Source organism: Bubalus bubalis, chromosome 3 (assembly GCF_019923935.1).
Source record: "Bubalus bubalis isolate 160015118507 breed Murrah chromosome 3, NDDB_SH_1, whole genome shotgun sequence".
Lineage (NCBI taxonomy): Eukaryota > Metazoa > Chordata > Mammalia > Artiodactyla > Bovidae > Bubalus > Bubalus bubalis.
Genome location: NC_059159.1, coordinates 24,585,273 through 24,598,454, shown reverse-complemented (window position 1 = coordinate 24,598,454; position 13,182 = coordinate 24,585,273). Strand labels below are relative to the sequence as shown.

General features: G+C 52.3%; 1 protein-coding gene across 1 annotated transcript; it reads right to left on the bottom strand.

The window, feature by feature from the left end:
* Positions 1-3,019: 3,019 nt before the first annotated feature.
* CDK5RAP3 (CDK5 regulatory subunit associated protein 3) lies at positions 3,020-12,481 on the bottom strand. The gene is made up of 14 exons (XM_006074311.4): positions 12,346-12,481; positions 12,075-12,120; positions 10,240-10,371; positions 9,860-9,960; positions 9,428-9,476; positions 8,413-8,591; positions 8,054-8,190; positions 7,731-7,875; positions 7,224-7,334; positions 6,623-6,701; positions 5,967-6,055; positions 3,989-4,194; positions 3,448-3,619; positions 3,020-3,356 (listed from the first exon to the last, which is right to left on the bottom strand). The coding sequence occupies exons 1-14, from the start codon at positions 12,349-12,351 to the stop codon at positions 3,291-3,293; spliced, it is 1,518 nt and encodes a 505-aa protein (XP_006074373.1). The 5' UTR covers positions 12,352-12,481; the 3' UTR covers positions 3,020-3,290.
* Positions 12,482-13,182: the final 701 nt, after the last annotated feature.

Below are 13,182 nucleotides of genomic sequence, written 5' to 3'. Positions count from 1 at the left end.
GGTGAAAAAATGAGGTGCAGAGAGGTCCAGGGACTCACCCAAGACCATACAGGTGGCAAGAGTGGAGCTGGGATTTTACCCGGACAGTCTAGCTCTAGAGAAGATGCCAATCACCACTGTTACCGTTATTAGACTGTGTGTGCGCGCATCCATGTATGTGTTTGGAGTAGTGGGGAGAGGAAATAAACAAATGGCAATGAAAAGATGAAGCGGGAATTCGCTGGCGGTCCAGGGGTTAGGACTCTGTGCTTTCACCGCTGAGGGCCAAGACCCTGGTGGTGGCCCAGGAAGGGGTAGGGTGAGGGGGGAGAACTTAGTAACAGGACAGGCAAGTGTAAATGAAAAAGCAGGGAGAGCTGCAGGATCCACCCTTCTAGGGTAGAAACTGTAAGGAACACCTGGGGAATTAACAAGGAATTAACAGACACAACCAAGCAGAATTAGCTCCTGCTCCCCTAGGGCCTGGGGTCTGCTTTTTCTTTGGTCCTCTGCTCCGGGCCAGTCCTCTGGAGCAGATCATACTCAGAGGAGTGAGATTTTGGTCTCAATAATACAGATAACCCCTGGCCCACACAGGCCCTGGGACAGTCGTTCTGGGTGTATAGGACCCATCTCCCTGTCAAGCCCTTAGCTGAGTGGCCGGAACCCAGAGGAGCGATCATTAGCACTCTACTTAACCCACCTTCATGGTTGGCCATCATGGGCTGCAGTGCAAAGGAGATCCTACACTTTGAGAACCAGACTTGGAAAGGACAGAGTCTATGCAGGAAGAAAGGCTTCATCTGAACAGAGTCATGGTAAGTGGGCTTGACAATGCCTGGATTTGCCTGGGTGAAAGGATTTTGGAAAGGTGATACTTTCCTTATCTGAAGCAAGTAATGACATGTCTTAGCTAAGCAGTGAGCACCTTAAATCTTCTCTGGAAAGAGGTGGTGCAAAAGCAAACATAGAAGTAGAGTGCTCTTGGCAATACAATTCTCATCCAACAAAGGATTATAAATGTAATCTGGGCCCATCTCCTCTCTCTCCCTGAATGTTGTTTTGGGAGTTCCAGAAACCTGACTGCTCAGAACTTGGTCTTCAAGCTCCCCAAGGAGCCTCTTCCCCACCCCCCACACCCCCACCCCTGCTTCAAAGAAGGAAGTTAGGACAGGAGGAAGCATCCTTAACATTGTTTCACAAACCCAAAATAAGAGTTCACATATGTCCAGCGAGCACATACGCTGTGCCAGGCACTGTTTTAAGAGCTCTGCAGATGTTAACTCATTTAATCCTCACAACCACCTCTGAGATGAACAGGCAGGAAGCTAAATGCAATCAGAGTGATGCTCTGGGAAATCTGGGAGCAGGTTGGAAAGACAGAGTTGCCTTCTGCGGGGTCAAACAGCCAGGCGGGCTCTTTAATGCCATTGGGTGGTTGGGGAAAGCAGGACCCGGGAAGCAAAGCACAGGGCACAGGCAAGTGGGGCTGAAGGCTCTGGAGAACAAACCCTACGTTATGGTTCTTTTAAGAAATCAGTTACAGGAACCTACAGCTAGATGGGCCTTGATTTCACCAGATAAGCAGTGAAATGGGCCTGGTACCCCCTGAGAGAAGTCCCTTAGCCACACTGCTTACCAAGGTGACCAAAATCTGCTAAGAAAACCTATCAAACCCACTTCTTGTCTCCTGCAGCCAAACAGCACCTCCAACATCCCTTATTGGCCCCATGCAGGGCAGAGAAGGCCAGTGAGGTGGTCTCGAGGGCAGGAGCAAGAGCTTAGCAGGCCTGAACCCAGCCTGCCGTGGTCACATGACCACAGGGTTCTCCCCAAAGCCCAGTGCCTGTGAGCAAAGAGCCTGTGTAACAGCTGGTGATTGGATGAGGGACATTAGTGGGCAGGGGTAGCATGCCTCAGTGAGCTGATGGCGGCCGCAAGGGGTAGGTCAGAAGGCCAGTGGAGCCAGCAGCCAAACAGGTGGGGCAGGAGGTAGCCGACATTCTCTCAGAGAGGAAAGACCCCAGAGCCGCAGGCAGCTCCCCAGCCGAGGCTTCACAGCGCCTGAGGGTGGGACACGCCCGCTCAGGCCCCAAAGCCCTTCTATTCCAAGGACAGTTGTACCTGGACATTCCATACCAATGTCTTTCCTTTTTCAATTCCTAGACTTCCAATCCCCGCAAAAGGAGGTGAACAGGCAAAGACTGGGGGGAAGTGATGGGCTGACATTAATTGATAGGAGCGGCTTCGAGCAGTTCATGCGGCCTTATCTCTCTCTCTCTGGATAGCGTGTGTCCGCCGGAGTCCGCGGGGTCGGTGATTAATAGGGGCCATCACTCACTGTCCAGGACGGCTGAAAGGCAGCAGGGAGGGGGCGGCCCTCCCCAGAACTGAGATAACAAGCAGCAGGAATAATGAGTGGTGTCACTCCACTTTTCATTTTGATGGAAAGTCATTACGGGAGTCAACGCCAGCGACAAAGAGCCATGAATCAACTGCTCTGCTATGAAATTAAAATCGAATTGCTGGCCACCCCCAACCCCTACCCTTCCTGGGAAATGGGGATGGGTAGGTGGCCGGGGAGAGGGGTGCTGGCCTAGTGTGGGCTGTACCCAATCACAGAGCAGGCAGTTATGGGTGGGAAGTGGACGGGCAGCTAGCAAAGGCGACAACTCCTGTCTCCACCTTGTTGATCAGACCCTTCCTTCCCAAACCGCACTCTCCCTCTGCCTGGAGGTAAGCTGTGATTAAAAGGAAAATACAGCTTTGCTGGCTCCAACGAGGCTGCCACTTGACTGCTCCCCTTGGGCTTCTGGCCTGAGTGGGGCAGTCTGGGCCTGGCCGTGGAGAGAAAGGGCCCCAGCTGACTCAGCTACTCCAGAGCCCCTTGCTGAATTGTTTGTAGATACTAATCTGTGAGGCCTCCCTGCCACCAGAGGCAAAGAGGAAAAAGACCCCAACCTGGTACCTCACAGGATCAAGAACCCCATGCAAATGGGTACACAGCCTCAACCCCAGGCCCAGAGACGGGCACTGTCAGTAGGGAACAAGAATCTCTCTCTTTATTATTAAAGTCCAACTACATTAACAAGAAGGAGCAGAAGCTGTGATTTGAGGCTGAGGGGCCGCAGGACCATCAAGACAGCCTCCTGCAGAGAGTACAGAGTGCTGAGATCACCATCCGGGTGACAGTTCCATCACGGGGCCTTCCATCCTCCAGTCGGCTTAGTCTCTCACCAGGAAGGGCCCCGCGCTGTCCCTCCTCCCTCCTGAACGCTGAGAAGATGGGCAGGAACAACAACGGCAGTAGGTCACAGAGAGGTTCCCATCAGGTTCACGGGGCGCCCATTGTACCTCTTGGAAATGTCGGCTTCAATCTGAAAGACAGTGATACCAGGTGGGCGGGAGGCAGAAGGCAAAGGGGCCTCGCTCTGCGGAAATTGGGCAGGTTTGCCTCTCTGCTCTCACCAGCTTCTGCAGCTCCTTTGTCTTCTCCAGCAGCAGATCCAGCTTGGGCTCCAGAACCGCCTGCTCTTGGAGGGCTTCCTGTTGCTTCTGCACCATCAGTTCTTTCTTCAAAGCCAGCAGCTGGGACTGCTTCAGCTTCTGCTGGAGGAGCTCAGTCACTCGGTCCACATACCTGGGCAGGGCATTCACGTAAGTGTTCGGTGTCTCTGGGCAGCCTGGGTGTCCCCATCCAACTGCTAGAACAGGGGAGGCTCAGTCTCTGTTGGCCACTCAGCCTCCACATCCGTCAGTCCTTCCTTGTATGGAATGCCACTCCTACTTCCCCATCCTACCCAGGACGCAGATTCTGCCCGCATATTTCAAGCCACCCCATCTTGCCCCAAAGAGAACCCCCAACCCCAGTTGGGGTGGTGCAGTTATGGGAGGCAGGGATGAGGTCCAAGGGGTCACAGAGAGGAGGAAACAGGAGGCAGGGCTGCCCAAGATGGCAGCACCCTGCAACATGCCCTGGAATAGCCCAACATCAAGGGGAAAGCCAGACCTTGGTGAAGCCAGGATCATAAACAGGTGCTGCATTCGAAGACTTGTGAGCCGGCCAATCAGATCCTGCAGTGCCGACACCATGGCGACCACCTTTGCCTTGGTCTGGCCCTGCAGGATGGCTGGAGCCAGCTGGAACTGGCTCACAGACAGGATGTCTGCCTCCTCACTCATCTCCACTGCTCTCTGGGACAAGAAGATTTCGAGCTGAGGACAGAAGAGGATTTGGTTCAAACTGAGAAACGAACTCGGAAGCTGGGCCCTCAGCCTGCTCAAAATAAAGAATAAGGTAAGGGTTGGATTCTGGAGGAGGCACAGTAGGGGACTGCCTGGTGTGGTATAGTCCATGGTGTCGTATAGAACTGGACATGACTTAGCGAATGAACAGTGGCTCGGACTGTAAAGAGTCTGCCTGCAATGCAGGAGACCCATGTTCAATCCCTAGGTCAGGAAGATCACCTGGAGAAGGGAATGGCAACCCATTCCAGTATTCTCGCCTGGAGAATTCCATGGACAGAGGAGCCTGGTGGGCTACTGTCCATGGGGTCACAAAGAGTCAGACACGACTGAATGACTAACGCACACCTAGTGACTGAACAACAGAGGAGCAGTTATTTCCTCTGAGCATTTCTATTGCTAGAAACTCACCAACTATAAGGCGGGAGTTTGGGGCAGCCTCCACCATCACCCTTCAGCCCCTCATTGCTGCCTCAGGCCTTACCTAACCCAGGACCACCCCCTCCTCCTCCCAGGCTATGGATCAGATAACTACGAAGCAGAGATTCAAGGGGTTCTCTCTGCTGAATGAAGGTAATTTCATGGGAAAAATGAGATTCAGGGAACAGGAATCCATGTTTGAGAAGCCCTAGATTAAGAAAAGGCTAGGCAGAATCTGAGAACCAGTCACATATCTTGTCAGTTTTATTCACCCATGGAAACCTGAACTAGAGTGGTGAGGACAAGACCTTCCATGAGGCCCTCCCCTGCCAGCAGGCCTGAGAAGTGGACAGACTCAGAAATTAACTAAGGCAGGCCCCAGCTTCCTAGTACCACAAAGAACGTCCAAGAACACCAGCTTCTTACTGTGGGCTGCCAGACACCTCAGCCACAGAGATGACATGAGACACAAATTGCTCCAAAGCCCCAGCAGCTCCCAGCTCCCTTCAGCCCCCCAGCTCCCCTGCTCGGCCTCCTTGTTCATCACGTGTGCAGGACACTTCCGCCTCCAAGCTTCTGTGTCGCTCCTCCTGCCTGGAAGGCTCTTCTGCCGGACGTGGGCGTGGCTCTCTCGGCAGGTTTTGACTTACTGGTCACCTTTGCAACAAGGCCTTCTTGACCACAATCATAAAAACAGGCCTTCCCGGCAGCCCCATCTCCCTTTCCAGATCTCCTTCTCCATGGCACTCTGTTAACACCTAACGTGCTGCATATTTCACTTGCTTGCCTTGTTTCCTGCCTGTGTTCCCCACTAGACCACAAGCTCCATGAGGTCAAGGATTCTGCCTTGTTTTCTGCTCAGTCTCCTCAGACAGTGCCAGGGGTTTAGGAAGGATGATAAACATGATAAACACTGTTGAGTGAATACGTGCTCAGTCGCTTCCGTTGTGTCCAACTCTGCGACCCTGTGGGCTGTAGCCAGGCTCCTCTGTCCATGGGATTCTCCGGGCAAGAATACTGGAGTGGGTTGTCATGCCCTCCTCCAAGGGATCTTCCTGACTCAGGGATCAAACCCATGTCTCCTGCGGCTCCTGCATGGCAGGCAGGTTCTTTATCACTGAACCACCAGGGAAGTCCGTTGAACGAATGGAATGAATGGGAAGCATCTTGATGCCCCAGAGTGAATGGGAGTGCCCCTGCTCTGGAACACTGAAAGCACTCCGCATCCTTCACAGAAACAGGAGGGTCAGGTCAGGTGTCTAGAGCAATACCGCCTATGCTGGTGCCAGGCCTCCCCGCACATCATCCAGAGACAAAAGTACCTCCATGAGCTCATCAAGGAACTGATTCCGGGTCTCAGAGTATTCAAGAAGTGTCAGGGCATCCGGGCCCCTGGCAACACCTTCGGGAGCTGCCAGGAAGAGAGAGAAGTGATAAAGTGGCTAAAGACTAAACAAGACCATTGGTTTGAGAAGTCCTGGTGCATTAATATGGACACAGACACTACACTAAAGCCACTTCCTGTTCCAACCCAAGAAGGAAGGGTCACCCTTTCCCATTTGTCGCAGCCCTAATCAGGCACCAAGAGCCAACTGCAGTCTGTGAGGAGGACCACAGAGCTGAGTTCCAAAGAACCAAGCGTGCCTTCCCTTTGGTGGGCATCAAGTCTCATCCTGCACTGCCCTCTAGTGGCTCAGATCACCGTCACAGCCTCTGGGGCCAGGTCAGGCTTCAGAGCCGGCTAGCCCTCTCGGAACATCCCAGGCAAAGGCTGACCCGCATTCGATATCCAAAGCATTGAGAGTTTCTAGGCTTCATTTTAAGAACTCTTCTTTATCCACTACACTCACATCATCAACAAGATTTTGAAAAAAACAGGTAACTGTATGAGAAGCGCAGTCTTGGCAGCGTACTTTTTCTTTGCTTCTAGAGACACAGGGGTACCCTCTGCCAGGGTTTCAGGGAGCGATGTACTCACCCTGGGTTCCAGCTTCCAGCACGGTGATCTGCAGAGCAGTAGCATCGTCTCCCCAGTCTATCTCATCACCCCCAGCTTCCTGGGTGGAGAGCAAAGAACCCCTGCAGTGTTGGGAGAACTTTCCCCAGCAAAGGGAGCCAGGATAAACTAAAGCCCTCAATAAGCCCAATGATGGCACATTTCAACTGTATGAAGAACCTGCAGCCCTGATGGAAGTGGCAAAGATGGCAGTGGGGCCCATGCATAGAGGTACCACCTGCCTATACCCCCACACCTGCCCCAAACACCAAGAGAAAGAGGTCAAAACTCTGACATGTCACTTTGGAAACTGCCTCCTCCCAAACTATATGTGGTCCAAGAGCTGTGAACTTCAAGTGATGTCTTTAAAGAGAAAGAGAGAAAACTTTTTTTTCCCTTTGGCCACACTGAAAGGCACCCAGGATCTCAGTTTCCCTGACCAGGGATTGAACCCTTGCCCCTTGCAGTGGAAGCGTGGAGTCTTAACCACTGGACCACTAGGAAATTCCCAACATGTTTCTTATCACCAAAACAGCAATCACAGAAACTCCCCAAGAGAGATGGACCAAGAGAGCATCCCAACCTTTGAATCCGATTCCAGGGAGATGCCCCAGTCAATTCCAGCAGTCTGGGCAGAGATGCCAGAGTCAGCCCCTTCAGAAGCCACCTCCACCCCAAAGTCACCCCAGTCAATCTAGAAGGGAAGAAAAGTGTTAGCTCAAAGAAGATGGGTGAGAAAAAGGGGCCTGCCAAGTTCTTCCAGGTCTCAGTACGGAGCACCGGCACACTGTTCAAACATAATGGCCTCCAAGCTTCCCAAAGGAGAGTCTGTCTTCAGAGAGCTCAGGGGACTGAAGGGTTCCCAGTTCAAAGCTGACCAGCCTCCTGGGCCTCTTCAGCACTCATCTACCCTGTCGTCTCAAGAAAGCCAGAAAAAAACGAAGGAGTAGGGCCTTCTGGGCCCTTCCACCTACAGTCTCTCTCACAGGAACACCCCTTTCTTCCCTCTGGACTCTGAGTTCAAAGGGGACGGGGGGAGGACTGAACCGTGTACGAGGGAAAGAAGCGGCTCTCACTCGGCCTGTCTTACCGCATCTTCTTCCACCTGCTCAGGGGGCTCCTCAAGGTGTGGTCTCTCCACTGCCGAGGGCTCCGTGCCCGTCCTCCACTCGTACACTGTGCAGTTCCCCCGCGTCTGCACAAACCGCAGCATCGGCAGCACCTGCTCTGTGGGGCTGCAATGGAGCATGCCGCTGACCCTCCTGCTGCCCCTTGTGAGGCCAGGCCCACTGCTGGGCCTGGCACTCAAGTGTCACATGGGGAGAGCACAAGTGGAGAAGAGAGCACAGCCGGGGAAGCAGCTCGATGGTCCCCGCCCCTCCTCCACGGGGGAGAAGCCAGGGCCCTCAATACCTTTCGCACACAAACCCCACACAGGCCTGGTACAGGTCAATGGCCTCGCCCAGGGTCTGGGCCGCCGCCCCGATCTCGGCCAGCTGACTTGGTAGGTCCTTCACCAGGGCCAGCAGTTCTCTTCGGACATTGTCCCCCTAGAGAGGATCCACGAGGTGGGCTTAGACAAAAGTGGTGGGAAGTGGAGTCCAGCGTATTAAAGACAATGCCTGAAGATTAAAGATGGGCAAGAAACTGGCCCAAGAAGGGCCCAACCGGCAGAGAAGGAAAGCCCTCCCCAGAAGCAAAGGCACTGGGCCCAGGAAGACAGACAGAGGCCCCAGGCATGCGTCTCTCCGCGGGAAACCTGGGCTGCTCACCGTGATGCCGTACTGCTTGCACGAGTGGTAGAACTGCTCCCTCATCTCAGCAGCCCCCGCCTGGCCCTCTTCCTCCTTGCGGCTGTATTCTTGCTGCAGCTGCTGGCACTTGGTGATCTGCTTCTTCAGGGAGGGGATCTCATAGTTGACGTTCCGAACCAGGAGGCTGGAGAGCTCCACTGAGAAAGATGGGCCCAGGATGTTCACTCCAGACCCCCACACCTAAGGCAGGCACGCCCCAAGGACATGCGCAATACCCTGGCCTGGTGGCGAAGAGCACGGGGGTTGACCTCCCAGCTCCTCCCCTTCCTGGCTGTGGAACCTAAGATAGTCATTTAACCTCTCCAATCCAGTCCTCAACTATAAAACAGGGGCAGTAATATTTATCATGAGAATTAAGAGAATTCATATAAAATACAAGTATAATTCCTTGCATTTAGTAAGTATTAATATTTGGTTAATATTAGTCCAGTAGGCTGCAGTCCATGGGGTCGCTAAGAGTCGTGTCACTTTCCCTTTTCCCTTTCATGCATTGAAGAAGGAAATGACAACCCACTCCAGTGTTCTTGCCTGGAGAATCCCAGGGACCGGGGAGCCTGGTGGGCTGCCGTTTATGGGGTCGCACAGAGTCGGACACGACTGAAGCGACTTAGCAGCAGCAGCAGCTATTATAATTATTTACACTGCTAGCAAATACAACCCAAACTACAGTCAGCCTTTTAGTTATTCTCTCAGGCACTTGATACAGGCCCCAGGTCAACCTGTGCTTCTTCCGGGGGAGCTAGTCATCAAGAGGTGACCGGCAGAAGACCCATAAGCACCCGTCCAAATGCCCACAACCTGCCTGGTGGTCATCCTCCTCCCAATACTCATTGAAATTTATTTTCCCACCTCACAAACATCTACACACCAGCCTCTCCCCTCACATGAACTGTACCTCTAGAAGCCCAGTGTCTCAAACTTCGAGGAGGGAGCCTCCCTGTGGACACTGGGACTCCCAGGTTGGGCCCCTTACCTAGGTAGGTGTTGTCCTTCTCATAGAGGGCTACGATCTCCTGCCAATCCTAAGAAAAGAAACAGGAAGTGAGCCAGGAGAGCAGCCACATCCCAGCTCAATCCCCCAACAGGGGACGCTCTCCCAGTCTCTGCATCCTCATCCTCCTTCATAATGCTAGCTAGACCATCCACTTTAAGAGTATGGTGCAAACGAGCGATTCCCAAAGCAAATGTAAACCCAGGGGTAGGGGTCAAAAGAGTTGGACACGACTGAGCGACGGATACTTTCACTTTCAGGATCTACTTTTGGCATGAACTATGGGGACAGAGAGAAAGTTGAGGAAATACTCCATGGGGATATCTCCAATGGATCCTCAGCGAGACCAGACAGCCTCTGGCCCCCTGGACCGGATGCCTCCAGCTGCGCATTACCACCGTCATCCATACTTGCCTTCATTCGCTGTGAAGAGTACCGGCCGAAAATATTTTTGGTGGAGGCTTCAGTGCCTTTGAGAAGCTCCACAATTCTTAGGCAGTGGAAGTAGTGAATGTCTGCAGAGCAAAGAAAAACAAAGACTTTGGAAATAACAGTCTCTAACCCACCACTGCGGCCACCATATATGGCTGACTCATGTATATGCCAGTAACTTTAGAGGGCACAGCTCTCCCCTTCATCATTCTGTGTTGAAATAAACCAGCATCTATACCCCAAATAGAAGCCTCTCTTTCTTTGGAGGTCAGTCCTATGACTAAAGAAAAGGGAACAGCTCAGCAGATATATACCACCCCAGGAAAGAGGAGGGTCCAGTAATGCAGCCCTGAAGCACTCACAGGATCCAGAGAGCAGCTGGGCGATCTCTTGGCTCTCCGGCATGTCCTGGATGGCGGCATTGATCTTCTCTCGGATGGTCAATACCAGACTCTGCCATTTCAGGTTGCAGTGCCTTCTGTCTACCAGCCAGTCTATAGCACAAACCCAAATTATAGCATTCCCATGGCCAAAATTGCATCACTCATTCAAGTGAAATATGCTAAGGCATTGGCTAAAAGTTGTACTCATATTGGTTAAGGTGTGGGGGGTCACAGGAAGATGGGAATGAAGACAGGCTCAAAGGGATCCTTGGGGCTAAACAGATTCCAGCAACCTAACTTTATCCACAATGTGACTTTTATAAAGTAACTGCCTCAACACAGGGTAAAGGAAAGCTTTGAATTGGTCCTGACATCAAAGTGCCACTTTGGACCACTCTAAATTCTCCATGATATTTTTGCTTCCATGGATAATTATATCTTTCTTACTGACAGAGGATGCCATTCAATTTATACTTTCTCAGGGCTGGGATTAACCATGACAATGAAAAATCCAAGATGGTTACACCAAATACCAGATGAAGGAACAACTGCAAAGCCCCTAAGGACTAAATAATACTGGACTCCTCTTACCAGGGAAGCACCATCCTGCACATATGAGTACCAATGTGACTGACCTCCTGGATTCTGGGCCAGACCTGTTTTTAGTTGAGGGTATAGGTGAATGAGAGCCATGTACATTTCCTCATAGGAGAGAGCTAAGACCTAGACTTTGTGGTCAGCTGGTCCTGGCTCTAATCACCAACTTTCTTGGGCAAGTCTCTCAACCTCTCTGTGCCTCAGTTTCTCTACATGTAAAATGGGGAAGATAAATATACTGAGTACAAACGGTAAAACACTGAATGTAGTGCCTGGCACATGGCAAAGGCTCAATGAATTGCAGTGATCTTCATTTTCATAATGTTAAGCACATAAAACAGCACTTGGTATAGAATAAACCCTCAATAGATGGTTGGGTTTCGGGACCAATAACAAGCATGTACATCAAGAGTGTACAGGTCCTGAAGAGCTGGGACAAATCCGAAATGAAGTTAAAGATGCTCCACTAAGTGGCCACCTTGCCCTTGTTAATAAATCTAATTGGTCAAACACTGGGAGCCCACACTAGTTATCAGTTATATTCCCATTGCTGCACTCCACTAAAATCTTCAAAAACAAAAACTATGTAGATGTCACAGAAGTAGAAGCAAAGGGATGACATAGTCAAACAGATGTCATCTTAATGACATGACTGGCATCAAAACAACTAAACTCAAAGACCATTTAAAAATCCAGGAGCTGTGCACCGCCCTAGAGGGGTCAGAGTGAAGAGGTCCTTCCCTGGCTCTGAACTGGAGAGAAGGTATATAGACCCGATACAGACACCAGGGAGATGGCCTGGCCACTAAAAGGTTTTATTTTCGACTGGACCTATGTGCCTCTTCCTCCTAAAATCAAAGGTAAAAATAAAAAGGAAGAAAATTGTTTTTCCAGCATAACACAATACTGGAACCTGACAGACTTAGGTTCTAACTTCAGATCTGCCATTCAGCAGCTGACCACCTTTAAGGTAAGCCTTTAACTCTCTGCTGTCCCTGAAAGATATGATTGACAACATGTTTTATACGTTAAAACAGAAAACACAGGTCAAGTATAGACTAAGCGTGGTTCCTTCCCGCTCCTTTTACTGAGGCAGGTCCAGCCACAGATGGGAGCACAGAACACAGCGAGTGGTCGGCGCTTCCGCTGTTGCTGACAGAGGGCAAGGGGGCCAGGTCTCCCCTTGACAGGTAGTTGAGCGGGGGCGCCCCTCCTACCGAGTAGCTTGCTGGTCTGGATGTCGATGGGCACGTGCTGATGGTCCTGGCGGGAAACACGGCGGGGAAAAGTGCGTGAGTGCTGCGAGCGGACAAGCCACTCGCGCGCTCACTTCATCCCCCCAACCGTCACCCTGCGGGGCCAGCACAACGGGACGGGGAGGGCCGCCCCCCGGAAAGAGCCTGAGGAAGCAGGTCAGGAAAGGACCAGCTGAACTCAGCCCAGGGGCCCCAGGGCAGCCCCCCATTTCCCCAGTTGCTGTTCCCCCACCTGCATCTTTCCTTCACTTCCGTTTCCGGCCTCCGACCGGGACACGCCCCGCCTACCACTAATCCAGTGCTGTTGTGGCTGAGCCTCGGTTTAGGCGCAGATGGGTCTTCTCTGGCCACGTCACCGCCTTCCTCAGAGCCAATCGGGACGCGCGCTCCATCCCAGGCCTCAAGCCCCACCCACCCCGGGGTTCCGAGTGGCTGAGCCCGGAAAGGGCGGGAGAAGAGGAGCCAGCCAATGGGAGACGCGAGGCGGGCTCAAGACCTGGCGGGAGCCGGGGCTCCAGGAAAGGGCTGCAGAGGCGGCATAATCCCGGCAGGTGGCGCCCTGGAGCTGGTCCCAGTCGCTTCCGGCCAGGCAGGCACGGAGCCCTCTGCGTAAAGATTAACGAGTCTACCGATAGGGTCCTAGCGCCTACTGAGGAACCTAGAGGTCCTTGATGTTCTTTAGATATGCTCAGTCGTATCCGACTCTGCGACCTCATGAATAGGAGCACTCCAGGCTTCCCTGTCGTTCATCATCCCCCGGAGTTTGCTCAGACTCATGTCCATTGAGTCGGTGATACCATCCAACCATCTCATCCTCTGTCGCCCCCTTCTCCTCCTGCCCCCAATCTTTCCCAGCGTCAAGGTCGTTTCCAGTGAGTTCCCATCAAGTGGCCAAAGTATTGGAGCTTCAGCTTCAGCATCAGTCCTTCCGGTGAATAGTCAGGGTTGACTTCCTTTAGGATTGACTGGTTTTATCTTGCAGTCCAAGAGACTCTCAAGAAGAGTCTTTTTAGAAACGCCCTCATTGCCTCACTTTACCGTGGATCATGGTTTAGAAGTCTTTTGTGGC